This window comes from Dipteris shenzhenensis, chromosome 13 (genome assembly GCF_047967505.1).
Source record: "Dipteris shenzhenensis isolate YYH24624 ecotype China chromosome 13, Dip_SZ_1.0, whole genome shotgun sequence".
In the NCBI taxonomy this organism is placed as follows: Eukaryota; Viridiplantae; Streptophyta; class Polypodiopsida; order Gleicheniales; family Dipteridaceae; genus Dipteris; species Dipteris shenzhenensis.
This window is the reverse complement of record NC_141608.1, coordinates 48,284,576-48,311,531: the sequence shown is the minus strand read 5'-3', so window position 1 is coordinate 48,311,531 and position 26,956 is coordinate 48,284,576. Positions and strand designations below refer to the sequence as shown.

Genomic DNA, 26,956 nt, shown 5'->3' with positions numbered 1-26,956 from the left:
GAATATGAGGGATAATAACCTGTTTCACTGAAAGAGCAATCAAGGCATGTGCTTTGGCATCACGACCATCCCACTGAATTTGCTCCTGTGAAGAAGGCAAAGCACCTGGAGCAAGAGGTGCAGGTGTCCTAGCAGTAGCATTAGAACCATCACCTGAAGAAGCACAGGCTGCAGGTGTAGCACCAGAAGTAACAGTGCATGTAGGCCTGGCCTCAGAACCTGAAACAATATGCCATAGATTCTTGGCAACCAAAACATGTCCCATCATGTATGACCACATGGGATAATTGGTGCCATCAAGCTTGTCATCAGCCCCAAGTAAAACAAAAAGATCATCCTTGTGGCTAGCCATTTATGAGAGTTTGAGTGAGAGAGGAGGAGAGCACAGTGACACACAAGTTAGGGGATAAGCAATGAGTAATGTGTGTACCTCCCCAAGCACACGGTAGACCTTTTATATTAATGGATAAGGTTACAACCACTAAGTACACTGTACTTAGTGTACCTAGCAAACAAATGTACTAACTGTACTTAAGTGTACTAACTGAGAGTTTGAGTGAGAGAGGAGGAGAGCACAGTGACACACAAGTTAGGGGATAAGCAATGAGTAATGTGTGTACCTCCCCAAGCACACGGTAGACCTTTTATATTAATGGATAAGGTTACAACCACTAAGTACACTGTACTTAGTGTACCTAGCAAACAAATGTACTAACTGTACTTAAGTGTACTAACTGTACCAGGGTGGCATTAGTGCCTTTACCCCCACAACCTCCCACTTAAAGGCAAAGTGCCCTTAAGTAAATAAAAAAAACAGCATATACACAATGGAGTACATAGCCCAGTTGGGCTCATCCTATACCCATCAAGTGTCGACAGTGTGCTAACCGTTCTGCAGGCAAACCTTTTGTCAACAGATCTGCTGGATTGTCATCCGTATGAACCTTGACAAGCTGAATCAGCTTATCATCTATCACCTTTCTGATGAAGTGATACTTCACATCAATGTGCTTTGTCTTTGCATGGAAGACAGGGTTATGTGCCAACTGAATAGCACTCTGGCTGTCACAATGCAACAATGGAATATCACCTGTAATGCCCAAATCTCCCACTAGCCGAGATAGCCATAAGGCTTCCTTGCATGCCTCTGTAGCTGCAATATATTCAGCTTCAGTGGTGGACAAAGCTATGCACTGCTGTATCCTTGATACCCACGACACTGCACCTCCTGTGAATGTATATACATAACCGGTAGTAGACTTTCGGTTATCGGGATGACCAGCATAATCTGAATCAACAAAACCATGCACCTTTGCATCCTGCTTGCCAAAGCATATGCACAACCCTTGTGTGCCCTTCAGGTATCTCATAATACCTTTCACTGCCTCCCAATGCTTCTTACCAGGGTTTGCCATATACCTGCTAACCATTCCCACTGCAAAAGCAATATCAGGTCTGGTAGCAACCATGGCATACATGAGACTGCCACAAGCTGAAGCATACGGAATTTTGGCCATCTCAGCCCTGTCAACATCTGACTGTGGGCTGTCCATTGCACTGAGTTTCACATATGGAGGCAATGGAGAACTAAGAGTCTTCCCCTTCTCCATGTGAAACCTTTGCAAAACCTTGCCAATATATTCTGACTGAGACAAGTACAACAACCGCTGTTTCCTGTCTCTCCGTATCCGCATGCCCAGTATGTGATTTGCATCACCAAGGTCCTTCATATCAAAGGCCTCATGCAATCTCCTTTTAAGATCATCAAGCTCTTTACGAGCTTTACCTGCAATAAGCATGTCATCCACATACAAGATAAGGATGAGTAAGCTGCCATTTGCAGCCCTTTTAGTATAAAGGCAGTGATCAATATCACTTCTCTTGAAACCTTGGGACCTCATGAAGGTATCAAACTTTTTATACCACTCCCTTGGTGCCTGTTTGAGCCCATAAAGACTCTTCTTTAACTTACATACAAGTGACTCCTTGTCCTTGACTGCAAATCCCTCTGGTTGCTGCATATAAATCTCCTCTTGAAGATCTCCGTGAAGAAAAGCTGTCTTCACATCCATTTGGCATAATTCCAAATCCTCACATGCAACCAAAGCAAGTACAGTCCTGAGTGTAGTCATCTTGACCACTGGAGAGAAGATCTCATCAAAATCTACACCATATTCCTGCTTAAATCCTTTGACTACCAACCTGGCTTTATACCTTGGCTTAGCATCAGGTGTGACTTTCAATCTGTATACCCACTTGCATGGTAGTACTTTCATACCCTTTGGCAGATGCACCAATTCCCAAGTACCATTTTTATGGAGACTGTCCATCTCGGACTTCATGGCTAGTTCCCATAGCCTTTTATCATGCATTTGCACAGCTTCCTTGTAACAGGAAGGCTCCCCACAATCAGTAAGCATTATAAAGTCTGCCCCTGGAACAAACCTTTGTGGCTGCCTTGTCCTCCGAGTGGACCTTCTGACCCATTGGTCTTGCTGTCCAGCCTGGTTTTCACCTAAAACAGGTGGCTGTTCCATCAAATTCTGTGGCAAAACAATGTCTGGAACATCTTCCACATGTGGTACATCATTTAAGATGTCTTCCGCCATAGCGGGCTGTCCATTTGGACCTGCTGCAGCCTGTTGTGGCTGATTTACAGCTTGCCTGAACTCTACAGAATGTCCCAAATCATCAATGTCAATATCTGACACATGTGAGGGCTGTTTTACAGCTTTAAACATGCATGATTCATCAAATAAGACATCATTGCTGCGTACAATTCTTCTACTGACTGGATCCCATAGGCGGTACCCCATCTCACCCTTGTCACCATATCCAAGAAATATGCATTTAAGAGACTTAGGATCTAGCTTGTTGCGTTCTTCTCTGCGTATGTGCACGTACGCAGTGCAACCAAAGACCCTTAAGTGCTTATAGGACGGAGATTTCCCTGTCCAAAGCTGTTCAGGCACTTCGCCTGCTAGCCTCTTATTAGGCGACCTATTTATGAGATGTACTGCTGTCTTCACAGCCTCAGCCCAAAATCCATAAGATAAAGCAGCATGTGACATCATAGAGCGGACCTTTTCCTGTATAGTTCTATTCATGTGCTCTGCTGTACCATTTTGCGGTGGACTGTAAGGAACAGGGAGTTCCCTTTGAATACCTCTAGCATCACAGAAATCACTGAATGCTTTAGATAAATACTCCCCTCCATTGTCTGAACGCAAAACCTTCAGTGTTTTGCCTGTCTGGTTCTCAACCATGGCAAGCCATTTCTGAAACACTGTAAAGACCTCACTCTTCAGCCGAAGAGGATACACCCACACCTTCCGTGTGGAGTCATCAATGAAAGAAACAAAATACCGTGCACCTCCAAGTGAAGGACTAGGCATCTCACACACATCTGTGTGTACAAGCTCAAGCTGAGCATCCTTATGTCCTATTTTCCTTTTATGAGGGCACTGTAATTGTCTGCCATAAATGCAATGCTCACAAAATTTAAGATCAGAAAATTTGAGAGACGGTAAGTAGCCAAGACGAGCCAACTGCTCCATTCCACTTATGCTCATATGTCCCAACCGGCTATGCCACATAGAAATATTCGGCAGCTCGGTTGCATAAATATCAGCATGATTACATACATTGGCATGAAGAGAATACATAGTGTCAACCTTGGGACCTTTGGCAATAACCAAGGCACCTTTGGTGACCTTCCATAAACCATGACCAAAGCTGGTCACAAAACCTTCATCATCCAACATACCAGTAGAAATCAGATTTTTCTTGACTTCAGGAACATGCCTGACATTGTGTAGCATAAGCTGAGTACCATCGGCAAATACAAGCCTCACATTTCCAATGCCAACAATATTGCATGCATGATTATCTCCCAGAAACACGACTCCATTACTGCCTCCTGTGTACCTGACAAACAACTCTCTGTAAGGTGTAACATGGAATGAGGCACCTGAGTCAATAATCCAAGAGTGCATATCTGCAAGACTGCCTGCATGAAGAGAATGAGCATCCAAAGTAGAGAGAAAGAGAACCTCTCCCTCACTGTCATCACCATGTGTAGAATGAATTTCTTCAATCTTCACTGTACTCTTGCCCTTGCTTACTGGTACTATTGCCTTTGCATCTGCATCAGATTCCTTGGCCTTGTCTCTCTTATCATTCTTCAGCTTATAGCATTGCTTCTTTGTATGTCCCTTCTTGCCACAGTAGTGGCACTCAATATCTTTGTTGGAGCGGGACTTGCTCCTACTCTTTCCCTTTTCCTGGGATTTACCCCTTTGCTGATTTCTTCCCCTTGCATTCAAGGCATTGTTAGGCTTTGACACATTCTGAGCTTTCAGCTTTTGCTCTTCCTGCATAATCAGCCCTGTAATATCTGCAAAACTTATAGAAGCATTTGCATTTGTAACAGCCGTGACGAACGTATCCCAACTCTCAGGAAGGGATATCAAGAGTGCCATACCCTTGGTTTCCTCGTCCACCACATACTTCTGATTTGCAAGCTGAGTTATGATAGAATTGAACTCATTCAGATGTGCATCAATGGAAGTGCCTTCCTTCATCTTCAGGTTGAAGAACTTCTTCAACCAATATATTTTTGTTGCTGCACTTTGCTGCTCATATGTGTCCTGTAACTTTTTCCACACACCCCAGGCAGTATTCTCACCATCAACATTCCAAACAACACTCTCATGGAGTGACAATTCAATGATGGATTTTGCTGACAAATCAGCCAGTGCCCAAGCATCATCTGTCATGCCCGTGGGCTTTACACCTTTGTGCACTATTGGAGCATGAAACTGCCTGAGAATAAGAACATTCAGGACCATCTTTTTCCACATAGGGTAGTTAGCAGCACCCTGCAACTTCTTGATGTTAAGAAGTGAAGACTCCGATGATGAAGCCATTATAATCAGCAAATAAACAATTCAACCCAAGTTTGGGTGCCTGACTCACTGCAAACCAAGTGCACACTTGCACTTGAACTGTGCTCAAATATTTAATTCCCGCAGCGGAATAAATAGGAACTGAAATGCACACAATATCTCCCACTTAAACAGAGATGTATCACTGTTTACTGCTTGCTGCAGTTTCAGTACAGCAACTCTGTTTGCATCATTTAATGCACTTTTGTACAACCAGCTTATCTCTGAAAAATCAGAAGCATTTGCCCTTGTAAAATCAGTAAAAAATAGCAATAATAAAAGCTTTTTGTACCGCTGTACGCTGACTGAATTCAGTCAAACCTGTTGACTTTTAACTGTCCTTGACTGTACCAGAAAGTACAGCAACAGATTTTCACTGTTTAACAGTTCAATGTCATGAATTTCAACCTCCTTGACACTCCTAAAACTGTATTTAACAGTTTAGGACAGAAATTGGGCAAAAGCCCCTTGACTGGAGGTAAAAAAAATCACAATTTCACTGCATTACTGCTCTCCTGACATTTATAAGGCATATGCATAAGTCTCTGGCAAAAAAAAAACATTCCCTTTGCAAAAGCCCCTTGTTTGACTAGCACATTCCGTGCTGTAGTCTGCATTCACTTCCTGTGTACCATTGGTCACAAATGCATTTAAATCTGCAAAATTCAATCTCCAATGTGGAGTCAGAGACGCAATTCCTGCGTACACAAGCCCAATGTAGGCTCTGGCTACAAAAGCCCCCTTGACTCTGCAAAGGAAATTGAGGATTTCCTCACACAGTGGCATACAAGCTCACTGTATTTGCATCTGACACTAAAGATGCTCAGTTAGAGCTCACAGGACCCTGTGGCTGTTCCTGCACCTGCAAGGACAATTTTGTACCTGCTGTACAACTGTACTACTGTCTGTACCTGCTTGCACGCATCCCAATGCAAAAAAAACTTCTGCTTCTATCCTGTCACTTGTTCTCTCAAATCACATTCTTATCCGCAAAGAACAAAGATGTACCTTGCTGTATTTCTGATTTTTCAGACAAAGAATCTGATTTTCATTTTCTTTTTCTTCGTCAGGTGCGCTATGAAAGGGAAAAAGCCTCTATACCAGAGGAGGTGCGCAAGACGAGGATTGAAGAGGGAAGGCTAGTCGGAGGCAGATGGCTGTCGGCCCACAGCCGACAGTCGGCAGTCAGCTGTAGGTCGACTGTCGACCTGTTAGAGGTCGGCCCTGTCGGCCTTGCTCCTGGCCGACAGAGATGCGCGCGACAGCACGCCTGTATTGCGCGCTTGCCTGCAGTAGATGCGCGCGACAGCGCGCTTCGCTTGCGCGCTTATCTGCTCCTCCACACCTCCTGCTGGCAGTCCTTGCGCCCGCGTGCTGCTTCTGACCTTGCCTTAGGCCAAGACTAGTGGCCTTCGGCTGCTCTTGCAGATGTCCAGCCGCAGCTTAGCTGCCGGCTGCTGTTTGCCCTTGCCACAGCAGACGGCTGTTATGCAGCCGACCCCTGCTCAATCCCTCGCACGACCTGATGTGACAGCAAGCTGCACGCCTAGCTTCAAAACGCGCAATGAGGTAGATAGACTCGTGCGCAATGCAGCCGCCTCGATGGCTCCTGGAGAGCTACTCCTTCGAAGAAACAAGGACGAGCTGAAAAATGAGATAGACGGAGAGAAGAGCTAGAAGAACTCGGAGGGAGAAGGGGGATGGGCAACCCGGAGAGGGAGAGATTGTGTTCCTCGCTCTGATACCAGTTGAGAGTTTGAGTGAGAGAGGAGGAGAGCACAGTGACACACAAGTTAGGGGATAAGCAATGAGTAATGTGTGTACCTCCCCAAGCACACGGTAGACCTTTTATATTAATGGATAAGGTTACAACCACTAAGTACACTGTACTTAGTGTACCTAGCAAACAAATGTACTAACTGTACTTAAGTGTACTAACTGTACCAGGGTGGCATTAGTGCCTTTACCCCCACAATTTATGCAAATAGGGGAGCAGTACCACAACGGAGAAAGGCAAAGTAGAGACTCAACTCTCAACTGCAAAGACTAATGATTGCACAAGCCTCAAGGCTTTCACTGCATAATTGCAATAACCAGTCCCAAACAAAGCCCAAACACCAAGGTAGGCAAAAAGAGTTGTCCCCAAATGCTATAGCATGCTCCAAACTGCTCCAGAAGCTGGCACACTTCACGAGGCAGCACCAAACTGCTCCGAAATGAAGAAAAATGCAGCAATACAGCTTCAAAAAACTGACGCGCAGTTTGAGGCAGACTGAACTGTCTTCAAAGCCTGCTGCAGATTTCGTACAGGGCCGTACAGCATTAAATGCACATGTCCCAAATCCGTACTGCAGTAAATGAGCTGACAGAAATCCTGTACAGCAATGAATGTGAAATTCAGCAGTCCGTACTGGAGTAAATGCTTCTGACGCACTCCGCACAGCAGTTAATGCTGCTGACATAGCCCGTACTACAGTAAATGCTGTTGTCGCAGTCCATACAGCAGTTAATTCATGTCAGCAGTTCTGTACTGCACCGTACAGCAGTAAATGCTTCCGTACAACAGTTCACTGTTGTATGGACCACACGTGCAAGCTTTGAAGGAGTAAATGCAGCTGTACAGATCTGCACCAGCCTTAAATGCGTCCGTACAAGGCCGTACAGTTGTACAGATTCCGTACAACAGTAATAATTCCACACGTGTGACATCGTGCGGCGTGTCAACCGCTGAAAGATCATGTGTGCCTCATGTGACGTCAACTGACCCAAGGCTCGCTCCCTTGTGAGGTGGGCTCGCATCTCTCTACACTCATCATCAAACCAGGGGTTTTGAGGCATCTTCCCATCTCGTACCCGTGAAGATCGGGTCATAGGAAAGGATCTGGTGGCAGCATCCTGCATCACTGTGACAAGGGTGGCTGAGGCATGGGCGAGGTCTAAATCAGCCTCCATTAAGGCCGGAAGCTCTCTGGCTAAGTGACACACATACACTGGATCAAGGGCACGTTCAAAGTGGATCTGGGTACGGGTGGCAGTAGGAACTCTCCCTATGCTTGGTGTAGTGGCAAGAACATCGAAGGCCAGATATGAGTGGTCGGCTCCAGGTGGGGGGGGGGGGGGTATGGTGAGGTCATGTATCTGTGAGACAAGGAGGGTGTCTCCCTGTCAAGAGAACTCTATGATATCATCATGTATCGTCTCATAAGGACTGTGCCCCTCTGTAGTGACATCATGGGCATATGATGATGTGTGTGGAGGGAAATAGCATACTGCAATGAAGATCGGTCGGGCATCTAGTAGCTGCACTCGTATCCACATGTGACGTGCATGTTCCTCTCTTCGTACTACAGATATGAGTGGTCTCAAGTGTGTTTTGAAAAGATAGCTACACCTCCAGAGCCTCGTGGGTGAGGTCATCATCCAAGTAGATCTTGGTCCCCTTCAAGGATGCTCGCATGTTCATAAGGTTGGACCTATCAATTGCAGTCCAAAACTGGCCCGTCCCTTCTCTTCCTCTAGTGTCTCAGAAATGAGTTCTTTTTTGGAAGCTGCTAACAACTTCTATCCATTCAAGCATCACTTCTTTCCCCTTGTTGAGTTGTTGTGCAAATTCAGCATGCTTACCATTCATGGTAGTCTGCATGGCCTCCATCTCTTTCTTAAGAGCTGCATTTTCTGCTTTGAGCTCATCCATAACTTTGCAGCCACCATCTGATGTTGTTTGTTTTCCCTTCATTTGTTGTAATCGGATTTCAAATTGCATAATGGGCTGTTGTGGTACCAAGACAGGATTTATTTAGTGCCAGACTCAAAATACTACCTGCTGGTTTTGCAAGAAATGCACTCCTCTCCCATGGCTGGACATGCGGGTATCACTAAAACATATGAAAGAATCAAGCAGAGCTTTACCTGGGAAGGCATGTGGAGAAATGTGGTTAAATGCGTGGCTGAATGCTTGCCTTGCCAACAGAATAAAGTGGACAGCAAATTACTTGCAGGCCTCTTGCAGCCATTACCCATTCCAGAGGGCAAATGGACGCACATAGCAATGGATTTCATCACAGGATTGCCTTCTACAGAGAGGGGATGGAACAGCATCTTTGTTGTGGTGGATAGAATGACAAAACATATGAAAGAATCAAGCAGAGCTTTACCTGGGAAGGCATGTGGAGAAATGTGGTTAAATGCGTGGCTGAATGCTTGCCTTGCCAACAGAATAAAGTGGACAGCAAATTACTTGCAGCCATTACCCATTCCAGAGGGCAAATGGACGCACATAGCAATGGATTTCATCACAGGATTGCCTTCTACAGAGAGGGGATGGAACAGCATCTTTGTTGTGGTGGATAGAATGACAAAACAGGCCCATTTCATACCCACTAAGATCCGGTATTCAGCATCACAGGTTGCTTGGCAATTCATTGAACATGTCTTTAAGCATCATAGTTTCCCTTAGGAAATTGTCAGTGACAAAGATGCAAAGTTTATGGGTCACTTTTGGCAGGAGATATTTACAGCAGTGGGTACTTTACTCACACCTAGCACTGCTTATCATCCTGAGACTAATGGACAGTCGAAAAGAGTGAACAAATGGGTGGAGGAATATTTGAGGCATTTTTGTCATGATACTCAAAAGTCTTGGGATAAATGGTTGTCACTTGCTGAATTTTGCTACAACAGTACCAAGCATCTCTCCATTGGCATGAGCCCGTTTGAGGCAATGTACGGATGCAAGGTCGGGATGCCTTCTTCAATCGGTGACATCGCTGTGAAAAATCAGCAGGCACGGACCAAATTGGCTCTCTTTTTCAATAGAGGATTGAGATTGTAGATCGTCACGATTAGTGTTGCTTTTGTAGACTCTTTGAAAGAAAAAAAAGAGGTTGAGTATGGAACTGCCTTACCAATGTATGTCAGGCTGCTGCTGCTCCCCGCTCCTCCTGCTCCCCTCCTCACTGCTCTCCCCGCTCCGTGCTGCTGCTGCTCCCCCGCTCCCTGCTCCTCCTCCTGCTCCTTCCCTCGCTGCCCCCTTTCTTCCCTCCTGCTGCTGCTCCATACCCCCCTCCCTGCTGCCTCTTTCCCCGCTCCCTGCTGCTTGCCCCCTCCCTCCCCTCCTCACTACCTGCCCTCTCCCCCGCACTGCCCCTTCCCCGGCGCTGCAGCCTCCCCCCCCTGCGCTGCAGCCTCCTCCCCCCCCTTCCCCGCCCGCTGCTGTCCCTGCTCCCTGCTGCTTGCCCCCTCCCTTCCCTCCTCGCTACCTGCCCTCTCCCCCGCACTGCCCCTTCCCTGCTGCAGCCCCGCCCCTTCCCCGCCCACTGCTGCCCTGTGCTGCAGCCCACTGCTGCTCTGCGCTGCAGACCGCTGCTGGCCTGCGCTGCAGCCTGCTGCTCCCTCCCCGCACCCGCTGCTGCTCTCCCCCCGCTGCAGCCTGCTGCTCCCCCCCCCGCTCCTGCTGCTGCTTTCACCCCGCAGCAGCCTCTCCTCCCCTCTCCTTCCCCTCTCCTCTACTCCTCTTCTCCCCCTCTCCTCCACTCCTCCTCTCCCCTATCTTCCCCTCCTCTTCCCTCCTCCCTTCTTCATCACCCTCTCCTTCTTCTGGGTTACCCCTATTCTCCTATAGGGGTCTCCTGGGGTTCAGGAAAGCGGACGGAGTTTCTATTTTTTGTGTTTGAATCGACCAACACACCTCGATTGACGAATGGGTTCCCATTCAGTCAATCCGTCTCCGCTCACACCGGCCGCGAGAACTGTCACTTTTTCAAAAGACGAGCTACAGCAGTTGCAAAAGGATTTCGAACATGAGTGTTGCACGACTCTCTTCGCACGCATTCATGGCTCACACCTTCCAGGTTACAAGCGAGAGATTGGATGCTGTCGGCGCTCCCTCAGGACCTCGCCCCCCACCTCAAGGATGTTCGTTTGTTGGGACGGGGTTTCTTTCAAGTGTGCCTAGATTCCCCAGATGTCACAAGAGACCTGCTACAGGCCGGGTTTCTACTTCTAGGCTAAAGGAGGATCTTCTTGTTTCCTTTCCAAGTGGGATTTGACCCAGTTGAAGAGGACAAGTAGGGAGTTTCTGTTTTCATCAGGTTCCCTGGTCTTCCCTTAGTTTATCACCGGCTTCTTTCAGATATTGGCGAGAGGTTTGGTGTGGTGGCAGAGATCCCCCCTCTCCCTCGCGAGCCCTCTTCAGCTGCTGAGGCAGTCAGGATGGACGGGGTTCCCAGGGTTAGGGTCATTGTCTAGGACCCCAATATTTCAGATGAACACATCATGCTACAGCGACCTGATGGGTCTTTCTTCCGCCAGAGATTTGAGGTTGCAGGTCGGCAGGACCAGTGCAAGATTTGCAGATCCTCGGGGCACTTCGCCAGAGATTGCCCAAAGAAGAAAAAGAGGCCCACAAAGCAACCAGCTCGTACTAGTTTACGACAGAGAGCTGGAGCAGGACATACCGCTCCACAGACACGGCCTCAGACACTAGCTCCCCCCTCTCCTAGGGCTACTCGAGTCCCTTCGGCACCCCGCGCCACCTCTGGCCCACGGTGGGTTCCGATCGCGGCTATGCCCTCTACTCTAGTTCACTCCTCCACCTCTTCGGAGGCTACCCCCTTGGAGCCTCAGGAGGAGACTACTGTTCAGGAGCCTTGTTCGACTCCACCCTTGGATCAGGCTGTACCTTCCTCAGCAGCGCACGTTGTTGGCACCTCATCTACACCACTTTTTGATCAGGATCCAGTACAAGTGCCTCCCTCTTTGGACAGAGGGAAAGGGGTTCTACATTCTCTTCCTGCTTCGGTAGGAATCCTTCGTACCCCCTCTCCAGGACTGGCTCAGCGGAACTCTTTTTCCGCTTTGGAGGACCTCTCTAGCCTTCCAGATGATGACTTTGTACCCTCTACTTTTGGAGAGCCAGTTATTGGCTTCCCGGTTGAGAGATCCTTCTCTCTCTCACCTGTGGACTTTCCTCCCCTCGGACCTCGTGTGTATGGTAGGAGGTCTGCTCCGGTAGAGGCTTCTGTTTCCACCACCAGGTCGGGTAAGGTATTCCAACCCACTTCCTCCCACCGATGAGGATAGCCAGTTGGAATATACAGGGATTGGGCGGCATCCCTCATCGCCGTCGCAGATAGCTGATAAGGAATCAGCTCCATCCAGGTGTTTCAGGTGGTTCCCTAGACATTCTTTTTCTTTAGGAACACAAACTGGATATCAGAGATTGCTCCAAGTTAGGTAAGCTGCTCTCAAGTCGGACTTTTTGGCTTCCTGCCTTGGGAACCAGAGGAGGTACATGCATTTCAGTTTCAGACTCTATTCTCCCTCTGGTCATTGGACACGGTACCATAACCCCCTCCAGGGCCCAATGGGTTTTACTTCTGATTGACGGACGTAAGGTTGGTTTCCTCAACCTTTATGCTCCGAACAACAGAGGGGACCGTGTTTTGTTTTGGAAAGAGTTGCTCTCGTGGGCTGACATTGCGGATTCATGGATTATTGGAGGTGACTTCAACATGGTTGAGGCACCTTCGGATAAGAAAGGGGGTAGAGAAGGTGGTATCCACTCCCTTGAGAGAGCAGCCTGGGATGCCTTCTTGTTCAGGTTCAGTGGCAGAGATGTTTGGTCAGATGATGCATTTCTTGTTCAGTCTTAGTCACTTTTGTTTTCATGGTCGAACCATAGGGTATAGATGCCTATCCATGCTCGGATTGACAGATTCTATGTGGGTGACTGGGCTCTTGATAGAGGGGGGACAGTTTGCATTGCACCCGGTGTTTCCACTTCAGACCATTTTTCGGTAATTTTGTCCATTTCAGAGCCTCATCTGAGAGGACGGTCTCACAGTATCAGGATCCCAGATGCCTTATACACGGATGAGACTCTCACAGAGGTAGTGTTGGAGATCTAGGTTTCCCATATGTAGGGGGGGTGGCCGGTCCTTCACATGTGGCCACAGCACTTGACAGTATCAGCGACTTCTATCACTCAGTTGCTAGTGCTCGGCGTGGTGAGGTACTCAGGCAAGAGATCGGTATCCGCCGGCAGTTGGCAGCCCTTCAGAGGGAAGAGCAGAAACGACCTTCAGATGCTTGGATACAGGAGCGCCTTGCTGCGGCAAGGGCTCACTTGCAGACCTTGCTTGATCAGAGAGCAGAGTATGCCTTCCATGCATGGGAGTCATTTTGGATACAGATGGGAGGGAGAGCCAATAAACACTTTTTCTCTACACTTGGCCCCAGACATAGTAGAGAGAGTGTCAGGCAGCTTATTGACTCTGACGGCGTTTTGCAGTCCCATCCGGAGTCATGCACTTAGCGACAGATTTTTATACCTCCCTTCTTTCCGCAGATCCGAACTCACAGGCCAGAGAGGTGGCTAGAGATGAAGTTTGGCAGAGTTTACCTGTGTTGGTCACCCCAGAGATGTTATGCTCACTTGATGCACGCTTTACCAACACAGAGTTCAAGACTGCTCTTTCTGCCCTTCATAAGGGCAAGTGCCCTGGTTCCGATGGTCTTACTCCCTCTTTTTTTATAGCCTTTTGGGATATGATAGGTGATCATATTACTTCAGCCCTGCAGGGCATTTGGGACTCGGGCGAGATGCCTGACTCACTGACTGAGGGACTCATTCACCTTATCCCGAAAGGTGGCAACAGGAATTTTGTATCCCATTGGAGACCCATCACTCTTTTGGGCACTCTTTACAAAATCCTTGCCAAGGCGATCAGCATCCGCGACTTCAGCCCTTTCTTCCAGATCTCATCCATGATACTCAGATAGGCTTTGTGCATGGCAGGAGTATTTTTGATAATATCTTTTCCTTTTGGGAAGCCACGGAGTGGGCTATGCAGAGTGGACAGAGGCTAGCAGTTTTACTCTTGGACTTCGAGAAAGCCTATGACAGAGTAGATTGGGGTTTTCTTGAGGGCACTCTTCTACGGTTTGGATTTTCAGATGCTTGGATCAGAGGGGTGGCCTCCCTTTACAGATCAGCCCACAGCCAGGTTTTAATTGGAGGGGTAAGGGGTGACAGGTTTCAGATTTCCAGATCAGTTCGTCAGGGATGCCCTTAGAGCTATGAGTATCTTCCTTAGATCTCATGCTGAGATTTTTGGGCTGAGACTGGCCTTGAGACAAGAGCACGAGCTTTTTGACTGTGAGTTGGCTGATGACACTGCTATTTTTATTCAGGCCTCCTTGCAATCACTTGATTCTTTCCGGATAGCCTTGGATATCTTTTGCTCAGCTGCAGGGGCACACATTAACTGGCATAAATCCTTTGGCTTTTGGATCAGTGATGAGGACACTCCAGGCCGGTTGCATCACTCAGCTCATCAGACCAATCAGGAATTTTTTATGGAGTGGACTTGATGGCACAACAGATGTTGCAGCAAGGGTGGCCTGGGAGACTATTATTCTCCCTACATGTGAAGGGGGCCTTAATGTCATTGACCCGGACTTGCAGTGTAGGGCTTTGCTTTGTAAGGTGGTGGTGAGGGGATTCATGCCTGGGCAGGAACCTTGGAAGGATTTCTTTTTTGGATGCATTCAGGCTTGCACACCAACCTTGGGAGATGATTGGGTGGACAGCCCTCGATGGATTTTCACATCAGCCCCTCTCACATCTCCTGCCTCTCCTCTCATGACTGCCATCCTGAAAGCTTGGGGGAGCTTCAGGAACACTCTTCGAAGGATTCCACCTTCTACCATCGAAGAGATTGATAGGCAGCCGATCATTTGGAATGATAGTATTCTCGACGAGCATGCCAGACCACTGGGCACTTCCCATTACATGCAGTAGTCTAAATGGTAGAGAGGCCCCGCCTACACAGTAGGCACTTGGAAATCTTTTATCAGGCTACCTGTGGATCAAAGACTGCAGTCCGTGAGTCACCTCAGAGGGGTAGCATGCAGGATTCAGCAGATAGATGCAGCCATCCCGGTGGAATGGACAGTTGAGCTGCCTATTACGTCCACCACTTGGATGGGGGCTTTTTCGAGGACATCAGTTCCTTTACAGGTGATCGCTTTCCGAGGTCTCGGGGAAGATGCACTAGTCTTTGATGTTGGGGATGGAGGTTTACTTTCTACATCCAAGGATGGCATTCTTCTTGAGGTTGCCTTTCAGCCTGTCAGGATTGCTGGTTTTGTGGACCTTGGAGTGGGCTTGCAGTGGTACTTAGACCCCGACCCTCTGCTCTTGGCCTTGGGATCCTAGAGGTTGTGGTTATATGGAGGTGCACCTATTAGGTGCTTGCAGTGGGACCTAGGAGAGTGGGAATGGATAGATCATGGGCACCGAGAGAGGGGGATTCCCTTCTTTCGTTTCACGGTTGGTAATGCCAAGAGGTTTCAGCTGAACAGTAGGGGTTGGATTCCCTCCAGAGCCCCCCATTGGGAAAGCTTCTTCATCACCGCAGACTTGCGTAGAAATTTCTGGAGGAGGCTCTGGAAATCCCTCAGAAATAGAAAGATCACTCTTTTCTTTTGGCTTTCTATTCATGGAGGGATTGCAGTGAACCTGTGGAGATCACGATTTGGGGCTGATCCCACTTGTCCTCGATGCCATTCTGCAGAGGAGTCAGTGCGACATTGCCTTTGGGACTGCAGTCAGGCGAGGACTGTTTGGAAAGGTGTTGCTCGGATACTCAGCATCTTTCACACTTCCCCTTTCTTCATGACTTGGGGCTCGGTCGCATGGTTATCTCTTACCGGGCCCCAGGTGTTTTATGAGGGTGAGCCTTCTTCTTGGGCACTCTCGGTCCGCCGGCATGTGATAGAGCCCTGCTCTCTACAGGATGTACCACTTACTCCCTTCAGAGCTTCACCTCTTGGGAGATTTTGGCTAGCATTTCCTCTTGGCATATTTGGAGAGCCAGATGTACTGAGGCCTTGGATGGCACCCAGATACACCCATTACAGGTTTTCACGGGTATTTGGTCTGACACGGTTCACACTTTGATAGCCATATGGGCTAGCATGTAGGGCCCTTCACGGGCAGCCTCTTCTAGAAGGACTATATTTCTTCGAGTTTGGAGAGGTTCTCCCTTTTTCTCGGAGGTTTCTACCAGATTGAGATGGCACTATCAGCCTCAATCCTTTCTTTTTGTCTCTTGAGCTTTTCGTGCATTGCATGATGTATCCCGTATGGAGCTTGCTCTAACGGTTTTTCTTTAATACTTAATAGAAGTCTCTTTTTGCAAAAAAAAAAAAGAGGTTCAAGAAGAAGAGAAGGAATGTTTTTCCTTTTCTTGTGAGAGGATTCTTCTATGGGCCCTTACTCCTTGTCAGAGATGGAGGATAGCCATAGATGGTAGGCTTCTTGTTCTTGCCCCCATGATTTAGGAGCCTCCTCATGTTGGAACTTGGGCTGTCCCAACTTGCTGGCTGCTGGCCGGGATCCCCGTCCTTACACAAATGATGGCCATCACTACTGTCTAAGATTCTTGATTAGCCTCTTTCTCTATCAGCTCAGCAAGGCCTTCCACCTAATGGAGGACCTTGAGTGGCCGGTTCTCATCTATCTAGGTCTATAGACATTGCCGCTAGAGTGGAAGCCTCTTATTCGTCTTTGGTTTCCCCTTTGCAGGTAGGGATTTATAGTACAACAGCTCTATTTCAGCTCATGCGGAGCCATGCTTCTACTCCTTTGGCTGACTGTGGAGACTTTACTAAATTCGTGTTGACACTCTTGCTCATTTGGAGATGGCATTTGATTCACACTGGCATGAGACAGCATGGTACTATCCTCTCTCTAGTAGTCTTCCTGCCTCTCACTTATCCTAGGTGGAAGATGTTTCCATCACTATGCGTCTTTCTCCTGTTGATGAGGATTGTTAGCTAGCACATTTAAGTTCTTGGTGGCATTCTTCATCATCACCGAAGATAGCTGATACAGATCACCATCCTATCAGATGCAATAAATGTTTCCATGCCGAAGAGCAGGTTGCATCATATGAAACCGGAATAGGGAAACTTGTCTACACAATACAGGTAGATTTTACAACTTATAGGCTACTTCATTTTCAGGGAAAAAACTCACAATAAAAATTTTATTTTCGCTTCAAATACAAGATTTATCACACATTCACTCTTTGCAAATAATAGCATATCAAGCCAGTCAAATTTCAAGTCCTTACCATAATACAGCTTCTGAAAGCAAAGCTGAGTGCTTTCATGAGATCATTCGTAATGCCTTCAATGCATGATATGGGGAAGACCTCACTTGTTGTTGATCCAAAGTCCAAAAGTTTCTCTTTTGTATACCAAATTAGACAAATTGCAGGACTTAGTATCAGGTCAACTGGTAGAAGCAGCTCCCGTTCCACCACATGCAATCCATCCTTCTCAAAACCAATGATCTTCTGATATGAACTTCTTCGAGCACTTAGTAAGTGCATGTATGACTGGTTGATATTGGCAACTATATTCATATCGCATTGTCTAAAGGCATGAGCCTGGTTATCAGCCAGTCCCTCAACCAGCAAATTGGAAGCACTATTCTGGGGATGATGCACTTCGTTAAGCTTCTGAGACTGAAGTCCCTCTCTTGCAGGCTTCCCCTCATTGTGTGTACAAGCTTCCACGGGCGAATGATCTACACTCGCATTCAAATTGTTCTTCCCCTTCTGCTCCTCAAGCTGCTGCGTTGAAAATATCAATTAGTACAGTAAAAATCTACACACACACGCACACACACAAATGTGTGTGTGTGCGCGCGCCTGCACGTGGGCATGTGTCTGAGATAGTCACAAGGAAAAGGCTTGAAAGTTTCAGAAATGTTCCAATGTGAAACGTTTTCAACGAAATGCCTTATATATATATATATATATATATATAAACAGTACCTGTGGTGTTGCTTCATCATCAGGTACATCCCCTCCTTGAACAGTAGATTCATTGTGTCTCATCGTGATTTGTAGAGCATGAACTTCGGAAACACATCTTTCTAGGTTAAGTATTGAATTGCCTCCCTTATCAATAGAAAAATCTCCATATTGCACAATGCATGTAAACAGTTCAAGTGGAAACGATGTTGTCAAGTACCTGACAAAGATCATATTTGCAGAAATCACCATTGAAGAGTACAACATTCAGACATTTTATAATTGTATTTGAAAAAAACTGGTTTCTACATGTACGTGCATGCAGTGCTCTCTCTCTCTCTCTCTCTCTCTCTCTCTCTCTCTCTCTCTCTCGGAGCTGCCTTGTGGACTCCTCGACTCTCTTTAACACTCAGAGATGTAATGGCTACTCTTTTTTGGATGTGTATTTTGTCTCATAGGCCCATGAGGCCTTTCGAAGACGTAAGTACAACTCTCTCTCTCTCTCTCTCTCTCTCTCTCTCTGTGAGTGTAATGAAGGAGGTAAAATGGGCTACATTAGTGATAGCCCTAGGGACTAATGAGGAGGTAAAGGGGTCACAAGTGGGAAAGGATGGAAGCTCTCCTACACCTTGCTAAAAAGAACATGCTTGAGGCCCAAGCAAGTAAAGGCATACGGATGAGCATAGAAGGAACCTGATCCTCAAAGAAGGAGATTATCTGTATCTATGTCTCAACCTGCTCCTGCCCCATCTAGAACTCCTTGCAACCATCCTGATGCTGCCTCAGTCACCCTTCATGTTGCCTTAGAGCTCTTATGTTTCCCCAAACAATTCCCATTAGCGGGATGCCATGATGAGTAAATAATCATACTACCATTTTGTTGCCTATCCCTTAGATCCCTCCAGAGGATATTAAATTTATTTCCATCCTATATCTTTCTTAAAATTCACAACAATATGAGATCTTTGCTTGTAGTCTTGAATTTGAGATATTCCGAAATTTCAGTATCTTGCATGGTTTTCTGTTCTATTTTCATCTGAAATTAATGCTTTCATTTCTGAATTTCCTTCTTGTGTTACTGGTTCATTGTTCTAGAAAACAAAAGTGCAAAGTGGAACAGATATTCATCCATGATACAACAATGTACAGAGTACCACATCTTGAATCGGTATCGTTCTAATTGTTCTAGAAAACAAGAGTGCAAAGTGGAACAGGTATTCATTCATGATACAACAATGTACAGAGTACCACAGCTTGAATCAGTATCGTTCTAAGCAAAATAGGTTATTCTGCACATCATGCACATACAAGTACTGATTCTCAAGTAACACACTCTATGTGTTGCATAAATCAGCTAGGTATGTGGAAGATGAATCATACTTAGCTTGATTAAGTTCAAACACAAAAAAAGAGTTTGGTTACACTCATTTTAAATATGTGTCACGTGTGTATCAATGCATGGCAAAGAAAGGCTATGAGGACTGAGGAGAAGAACAGGGATTTGTGTAATTTGATGAAATTTCATTTTCAGCCTGGTAGACTAGAGGCTAGTAAACATATATTGTGGGGCCTGTTGAGGGAATGAAAAGTTACATCCAATTAATTGAATGAGAAGTTACAAGCTACAATCATCAAAATATTCCATTTTTGAAAATGTCTGGCAACTAGCTGTTATGAGTGAATTCATGCATTCCCAAACTTGATAGCGCCTTGGAAAAAAATATTTCCAGAGATATAAATGATATAGCTTGAAAATGAGCTAGCAAATGTAGTGGCACCATGGAGACTGTACTTACTCTGGAAGAACCATCAGACAATCACACTTCAACAAGGCATTTACAACTGCTTGCTTGAATATACTTGGGCTTTCGCAAGGAATATCATCATGCAAGAGATTTTCTTCTCGATCAAATTGATAAGGCTTCAGATTACATATATCAATTTGCTTATACAATGTGAAAAGTGCACGCCGTTCAGCAATCACTAGGAATTTTGGGTCAGACACTCTGGATTTATGTCCTTCTAAAATGGTTTGCAAGATAGTCAATTTAGGATGATCCAAAAGTAGCCCTTTTTCCACTTGGTTATAAGCCTCCTCAAGTTCTACATAAGAAAAGCAGATCAAATCTCGCAAATACCTCAAGTTTAGGTACCAGCTTTCCATATAAAGGTGGCCAACTTGTATCCCATACATACAGAGATTATCTACTGTTTGCTGAAGTATATATAGTGCCATTAGTCCTCTCAATAATTGTTGCTGTTGTGGAGTTTCCTGCTTCCTGGCCCTATCCTTAATGACCGTTATGAGCACAACCTTTGCATCAGTTTCGGTGGAGAGCTTGTTAAGAACAATATGTGCCTGTAATTCCATTTGTAGGTCCCCATCATCCTTTAGAATTCTGGAGTAGTCTAATTCTAGGTATTCCCTTAGCTTCAATATTGTCTCACTAAGCTCAACGTCATGTTTAAAAAGTTGTGCAGCGCTTCCACCCATAGAACTGTGTTTTACCCCAGGACTTCCTTGTCGGCCTGGAATTCCCAAGGTGCCAATTGCATTCACAGAGCCATGCCTTGCCTGCACGAAAAATGACAAGTCATTGGATGCAAAATTATCCCTCAATTCTGGCCTTGTGACTGAGTCATCCAATGGCAAACCTTCCACATGCTTAACGAACCCATTTGGCATAATTCTGTTCCCTGCTCCATGTGCTTGCTTAGGATTTTCTGCTTGCTGGCCTGAAGAAAGAGGAGAGAGAGATTCTGTGGACTCAAAGCTGCAACTATGTTTAGGACTAAAAACAGGAGGTCCCCTCTCCAGAGAGCATTTGTTTTCCCAGTGAATGTCAACTCCCTTAAATGTGGGTTGGATATCGACGTCTTGAAAAGGTGGAACTGTATGCTCAACGATATGTTGAACCTCATAAATCCTGCTCCCCAATACAAAACAAGAATGTTTCCCACAATCTTTCTTGTGAGAATAGTGCCAGTCTAAATAAAGTAAATTAAGAGCAGGAACTAAAAAATGTTTACACAATGGCAGAGCTTCCATTGCAGCCTCCATTGCAATGGATCCTTGTTTGTTTTCCATGAAAGTTGGAACTGGAAGTGAGCTGAAAGCATAGTCTCTAAGAACCAGCTCAGGCATCACTATAAGTTCTTGGAATTGTTTCACATAACCAGAGGTCATTGCATTTGGAGCAGGTGTAGGCTGTGGTGGACCACCGATTGCTTTGATCAAATACTGAAATCCAGAATCCCTGGCACTGCACTCAACTTTGCACAGAGGAGCAGGCACCTCCAATAGCAGCGGGCTGATTCCGTCCCCTTTTAAGACTGCAAATGCATGCTTACTGACAGGATGCACATCTGAATCTTCCTGAAGGAACCTTTGCTCAAGTCGCTTATGGGAATCTAAAGAAGGGCATGAATGACTAAGTAAAAGGACAGGAAACTTGAGACAGAATATCCTTGTAGCTGACTCTGATAACTCTGTTTGTAGAGAGCAACACAGACCACTTAGCTGCACAGGCTCCTGCTGTAGGAATAATTCAGTGGTCATGTTCTCTAACAATTTTTGCACGCATGGCAACCTGGCATCTTGAAAGGCTTCACCAATTGTAAAAGCTTCTAGAGAAAACAGCTTTAAATGCAAATACTTCGGAAATGAGATATTGGTGTGCACAGGTCCAAGAAACTGTGTTGCCATTTCAAGGTTGCATGCATAAGCTGGTTGCCCAATCTCGAATTTCTTAGCCACATGGTTGGAGAAGAGGGAACGGACAGTGGTTGCGTTTTCTTCTGGCTGTATGAATAATTTTCCAAAGCTCAAGAGTCTCTCTGGCTCCAGCCGATAATAGCCCTGATTAAATCAAACATACAACATTTGCATGGGCAATACAAGCACAGAAGTTTGTCTCAAAGAGTATTTCTTGGACGTGAACTCTGGCAGCCCTGAACAATCTAGCGTACTTTTTGCACGTAAAGGGGTATCTGAGTGCCAAGGAATGAAATGATTAAGCTATCATTTTCCTTGATATTCAGCACTCATATCAGTCTGCATGGTTTCTCAGAGTTGTTTTGCGTCAATTCAACGGCATTCAGTGGACAAATAAATGATTTCAAGGTTTTCCAATCTTACCTTCAACCCCCTAGTATCTCCCTTGTTTTCCTCGTCGATCCCAGCGAAATCCAGTAATACAATCTTGACTATGCTCTCCTGTCCATTAAACAAACTGCCACTGCTGAGCAATTAAACCAACCTTTACACAAAATGGACCTGTCGAACCCAAGGCACCTCAATAGCAACAAGTTCAAGATATCTATTTTATGTAACCTATTTTATGTGTCGTTTGAAATTAAAGCTCTTCAACAGAAGATTTTGAATGTGACTGCCTAACCATGGTCAAACAGTCTACAAATGAAAAACCTCACCTAGGATATGAATACTATGATGCTTGAATTACATAATGTGCACTAACGGAGGCCTTTTGTTCAAATTACAGCACGTGCCCAAGCATCAGGAAAAATGATAAAATTTGGTGCATTGGAAAGCTGGATCCTGCAAACATTGGACCTGCCCAACCGGATAAATTCAGAGCACTCAAACCGCTTTCCACTAAAGGGCTTGACTGTAGTTTTCCGCTGTCAGGGGATAGCATTTACGGCTTGCCCGTAGATTAGTCTGTAAGGTGGAGGCTCAGCCTGATTCATCTAACCTCAGGCTCTCAGCCAAGCATGGCTGATGAACCCTTACAAAAAAGAAGTGGCAGCAGCCATCTTAAAAAAGAAAATGTCACCGCATAAAGCGACAATATTTGAGGCAGATGCAAGTGTCAATAGTAAGAGGTAATGTTTTGCAAGAAACAAAGGCAAAATTTATAAATATTCCTGATGGGAGCAGAAAAGAATTATATGCGTTTCCAGAATTTATTCAAAGACAGCAGAAAGGCCGGGACAGAAAAGTGGACGGGAAAAAAAATCCGCAACAGAAACACGATGAATGCAAGCTGAGAATAAAATTGCCCGATACCTGCTTCGGCGGGTCCAAAGCCATGCGTTCAAGCTGAGGGAAGTGCTTCCATCTTGCACCTTCTAGCCAGTCAAGCTGAATATCGGAGCAATCGTTCTCCGCAAATTGACCCGTGGATGCGAGAACTGGATGCAACGTACTTCTAGTGGGAATCGTCTGCATGCCGAGCGATGGCAGTGAGCTCTTTTCATCTCTGGTGTATGGTAAATTCAGGGGGCTTTCGGCCCGCAGAGGCAAAATGATGGACATGAGGTGTTGTTGAACCCTGCCGATGTGAACTTGCTGCAATGCGCTGGGACCACCGACGGAGACAGACTGTTCGTCCAAACAATTTTGCGCTATCGATGATGCATTGAGGCCTCCGTCATAGATTGACAATAGAAGGCAATCGTTTAGACATGGTGTTGAAAGCTGGTTTTGTTGATACTTTTCCCGGGCTGCCTTTGAGGCCTCGTCATAAAAATTAATCGAGATAAAACGCAAGCGCATGGTTGCTGAGCCTGAACAAAAGCATGAAAGAGGCGCATTGTCCGCGTAAGAAATGTGAGAGGCTTTCTGAGCACAGCAACGAATGAAATGGACAAAGATTCGTCGAAAGACGAATTAGACCAATAAGAAAGTCGGATTAGGGATGATTAGTGATGGCAGAGGAGTGGAGCAAGTAACGGAATGGAAAATCTATCAAAAGACAGATTAGATCGATAAGAAAGTTGGACGAGGAATGATCTGTGAGGGTAGGGAGGTGCGGAGGGAAAGGCAACGGGTGCGGGGAAAGATGAAGCAAAATGTGCTGGAGATGTCGGAAATTCGCAGGCAAGGAGGGGGATAATGCAGGCAGAGGGGATGGGATGCGAAAGAGAGAAAGAAAGAAAGAAAGAAAGAAGAAGACATACCTGGCGGGGAGCGGTGTGGGAGTACGGAGAAATGAAAGGAAGAAGAAGGAAATGACTTTATTATTTCACCTTGCAGCCCTCTCCCCCTGTTTCTTATCAGCCATGCAGCTCCTTCTTCCCTTCATGTCTCCCCTGTGTCCTTCTTCGCTTTTTCAATGCTACCTCCTTCATAGCCTCTCCCCTTCTCTGCTTCTTTGCCCCCCCCCCTTCGCCTCCCCTTTCATCTTCAACCGATGTGCTTCTCCCCCGTAGCTTCTGCACAATCTGCCTTTCAAACTCTTTCCCAACTTTCAAGCTCACATCTCCACGTTGTCCAAGCCTCCCTTCCCGCCGCGAGCTCGCCTCGCAGCCCCTCCATTGCCCCCGCTCAGCTTAGCTCGCCTCAACCTGCAAGTATTTTCCACACTGCCACAACTGCATGATAGCTGCATTGTACCAAGATCTGTGGATTATGCTTTTACCCGCATTTTGAGCAATGGCGCCGAGCTTGGATCGTACGATTAGCCTGTTGTGCACGGAAGTAGCAAGCGGAGACTTGGAGGATGAGGCTGTAAGTCACGACGCTGAAGAGATTGCGAACGGCCACCCTTCGCCCGAGTGCCTAATTCCCGAGCTACCTGTCGAAGACGATGAGATGATAGCCCTTCTCGTGCAGAAAGAAGTTAGTCTTATGCCTCAAAACGACTACGTAGAGAGGTTTGAAAGCAGCATTCTCGACCTCGCATCTCGAGAGGACGCCGTAACCTGGATGTTGAACGTAAGTCTTTCTACAATCGTCGACCATCCACTTCAAATTTTGCGTCGTCAGATTCATTCTATGTCTCTACGCTTCATTTTGGACTTCGTCTTCAACTAATTAGTAACAAAGCGAGTTTGTCAGGTGCAAGCGTATTACCATTTCGAACGTCTGACAGCTTTCTTGTCAGTAAACTACTTCGATCGTTTCTTGTCCAACCATCAGATTGCGGTAATGAGCTGATAATCCTATTTACGTACACATATTTCGTAAGGTTTCCAAGCAATTTTTGTACAGCCGACTCGTCGGTAGCCAATGGCTGTCTTCCTCACTTGGAATCACCTTATCTTCAACCGCAGCAAGGAAAAGCTTGGATGCTACAGCTTTTAGCTTTGGGCTGTATTTCATTGGCGGCAAAAATGGAGGAAACAGACGTGCCGCTCCTTCTTGACCTGCAGGTACATCCAGATCCTGTTCCCGCAATTCTTGCAGCTTTGGATCGATGGTTTGCTTGGAAAAAGGTTGACTTGCTGCAAAGATGACCTTGTATATGTAGTTTAGCAGGTTGGGGAAGTCCAGCACGTATTTGAAGCTTACACAATCCAAAGAATGGAATTGTTGATTTTGAGCACGCTCAATTGGCGGTTGAGCTCGGTGACACCGTTCTCATATGTAAATTACCTGCTTCACAAGATTCGCCTCTCTAGCCGAACATCGACTATCCTCGTGTCGCGCGTGCAAGAGCTGATCTTGAGCACTTGCAAAGGTGATCGCCAAGTAGTGATCGTTTTTTTTTTTCCAAAGAAGCCAATTAGTGATCGTTAAGCAATGGAGTCGTAGTTGTCTGTTTGGATTCTTAATCAGATGCTTGCCATGCGATGATTGCAGTGTTGAGATTCTTGGTGTATCGGCCATCCGTGGTTGCAGTTGCGTCTGTCATATGTGCGTGCGAGGAACTGCTTCCCATGCAAGCCACGACCCATAAGAAAGTTCTCCTTTCCACCTGGCCCGTTAGAGAAGTAAGCAATCAATTCGAACGTTCTCACTGACGATCCGATCATAGATGTTCGATGGCCATTAGTTATTTGCAAAGTCTTCCGATCCAACACTCTCAAAATTTGGTTGACATGTTTCATGCGGACTCTCTTGCAGGGGATTACGCTGGAGTGCACTCGAGTCATGCAACAATTATCTCTCGACCCCTTCTGGACTTCAACCAAGATGATCTATCGGAACTCCTCGGCACCTCAGAGTCCGATGGCGGTTTTGGATGCGGGCTGCTTCAGTTGCGACACTGATACCACAAACTCCAGTATTGCTTTATCGGCCGCCAGCAAGCAGTCGCACGCCTCAAGCGCTACGGTGCCGCCAGGTCTGCCACCTCCTGCCTTTCCCGACGTAACGAGGAAGAGGAAGTTTCACGAGGCTTACAGCGTCCGCGCCGGTGCCACAGTAGGCGATCGATGTTTATGATCTCGAGAAAGGAAATGAACGTCCGGGACATGTCGCTTGAACAGACAATCGTCGTCCGCCAGAAAGGTTGATCAAAGCTGCGCATAAGTACTTATTCTTCCACACTGCAGCACGCCAGCCAACGAGAAAACACACGATACGAAATCTCTATTGCTTATATAATCTATACGGGTGAATACAGTAATATTGGTGGATGTATGGGGTGGAAAGTAGCGCCCTGATAGAGGCCTAGTGCGGGATGGTGTTGACTGTTATCCTGCGGTTGAAGGAAATGTTAACTTCACAATCGCAATTGCCGCTTGACTTGCTTCATTTCTGTTTCGGGAGTCGGGACTGAACAACCAGATTATATCATATTGCTAGCACTTGATTTGCCTGCAGCGTTTCTGTTGAAGACGTCGGTGAAGAACTCGGTAATGTAAATCTCATAATGATCGTCGTGGAGCAACCCCTCATTTCATCTACCTCAAAGTTTTACACAATCGACATGACACTCGGAAATCTTGCACTATGCAGCAAAGCATGTCCTTTAGCGCTCAAAAGATATTGATTGTAGCGCGAAATCTTCCCTTTTCTTTTGCGTTTAGACTCTAGAGCAAACTCCTTCATGTGCAAGTTTCCTCGAGATAGAAAGACCGTACAGATTGACTGACGACCTCACCCTCCTGGCGTTGTTTTCTTGTCGGGTTATACGCCGTTCCTGCTCTTTCAAATTCTTGCGCTCTCGATTTGTTTAGAGTCTCTGCCCACGAGGCCAAAAATGCGCATTTGGTGAGATTTTGGAGTTTCAATGAGTTTTTACGCGTGAACAAAGGAGGGAAATTATTTAATGCATGCTGACTAGCTCCAGGGAGCTGCAGCCAATAGTGGTGACGAACCTCCAGGGAGCTGCAGCGTTTTTATTGGCTGGGCGGAGGCTCAGGAGGATTGAAAACAATCCTTATAGCCAAGTGGCAATCCGGGATTGATTGGACGCGAAATTGAGCCCCAATGTTCAAATCTACAACCTCCAAAATGGACGTACCAGTTCTAGCATGAGTGGCGCTTTATCC

The 26,956-nt window shown here is 46.3% G+C and overlaps 2 protein-coding genes across 3 annotated transcripts in view; one reads left to right on the top strand and one right to left on the bottom strand.

Moving 5' to 3' along the window:
• Positions 1–23,731, bottom strand: part of SHOC1 (shortage in chiasmata 1) — a 68,480-nt gene extending 44,749 nt beyond the window's left edge. The window contains exons 1-6 of one of the 2 annotated variants that reach the window (XM_087383679.1): positions 23,696–23,731; positions 22,803–23,302; positions 21,912–21,989; positions 19,570–21,632; positions 17,795–17,993; positions 17,087–17,590 (exon numbers count right to left, since the gene is read on the bottom strand). In XM_087383679.1, coding sequence (XP_087239805.1) covers positions 17,087–17,590; positions 17,795–17,993; positions 19,570–21,632; positions 21,912–21,989; positions 22,803–23,291 — 3,333 coding nt within the window. In that variant the 5' untranslated portion in view covers positions 23,292–23,302; positions 23,696–23,731. The remainder of the gene's footprint in view (positions 1–17,086; positions 17,591–17,794; positions 17,994–19,569; positions 21,633–21,911; positions 21,990–22,802; positions 23,303–23,695) is intronic. The other variant, XM_087383680.1, reaches the window with a different exon arrangement.
• Positions 23,732–23,815: 84 nt separating this feature from the next.
• LOC147895514 (cyclin-D4-1-like) lies at positions 23,816–26,385 on the top strand. Its single transcript, XM_087384076.1, has 6 exons — positions 23,816–24,452; positions 24,576–24,662; positions 24,791–24,889; positions 24,996–25,197; positions 25,320–25,450; positions 25,584–26,385. Exons 1-6 carry the CDS (start codon positions 24,171–24,173, stop codon positions 25,902–25,904), a joined length of 1,122 nt encoding a protein of 373 aa, XP_087240202.1. The 5' UTR covers positions 23,816–24,170; the 3' UTR covers positions 25,905–26,385.
• Positions 26,386–26,956: the final 571 nt, after the last annotated feature.

Bases quoted from the DNA above. Each gene is read 5' to 3' on its own strand.
- LOC147895514 (XM_087384076.1), top strand. From the start codon at position 24,171: ATGGCGCCGAGCTTGGATCGTACGATTAGCCTGTTGTGCACGGAAGTA. The intron at 25,198-25,319 runs GTGATCGCCAAG...CGATGATTGCAG, and splicing joins GATCTTGAGCACTTGCAAAG to TGTTGAGATTCTTGGTGTAT. The intron at 25,451-25,583 runs GTAAGCAATCAA...ACTCTCTTGCAG, and splicing joins CCACCTGGCCCGTTAGAGAA to GGGATTACGCTGGAGTGCAC.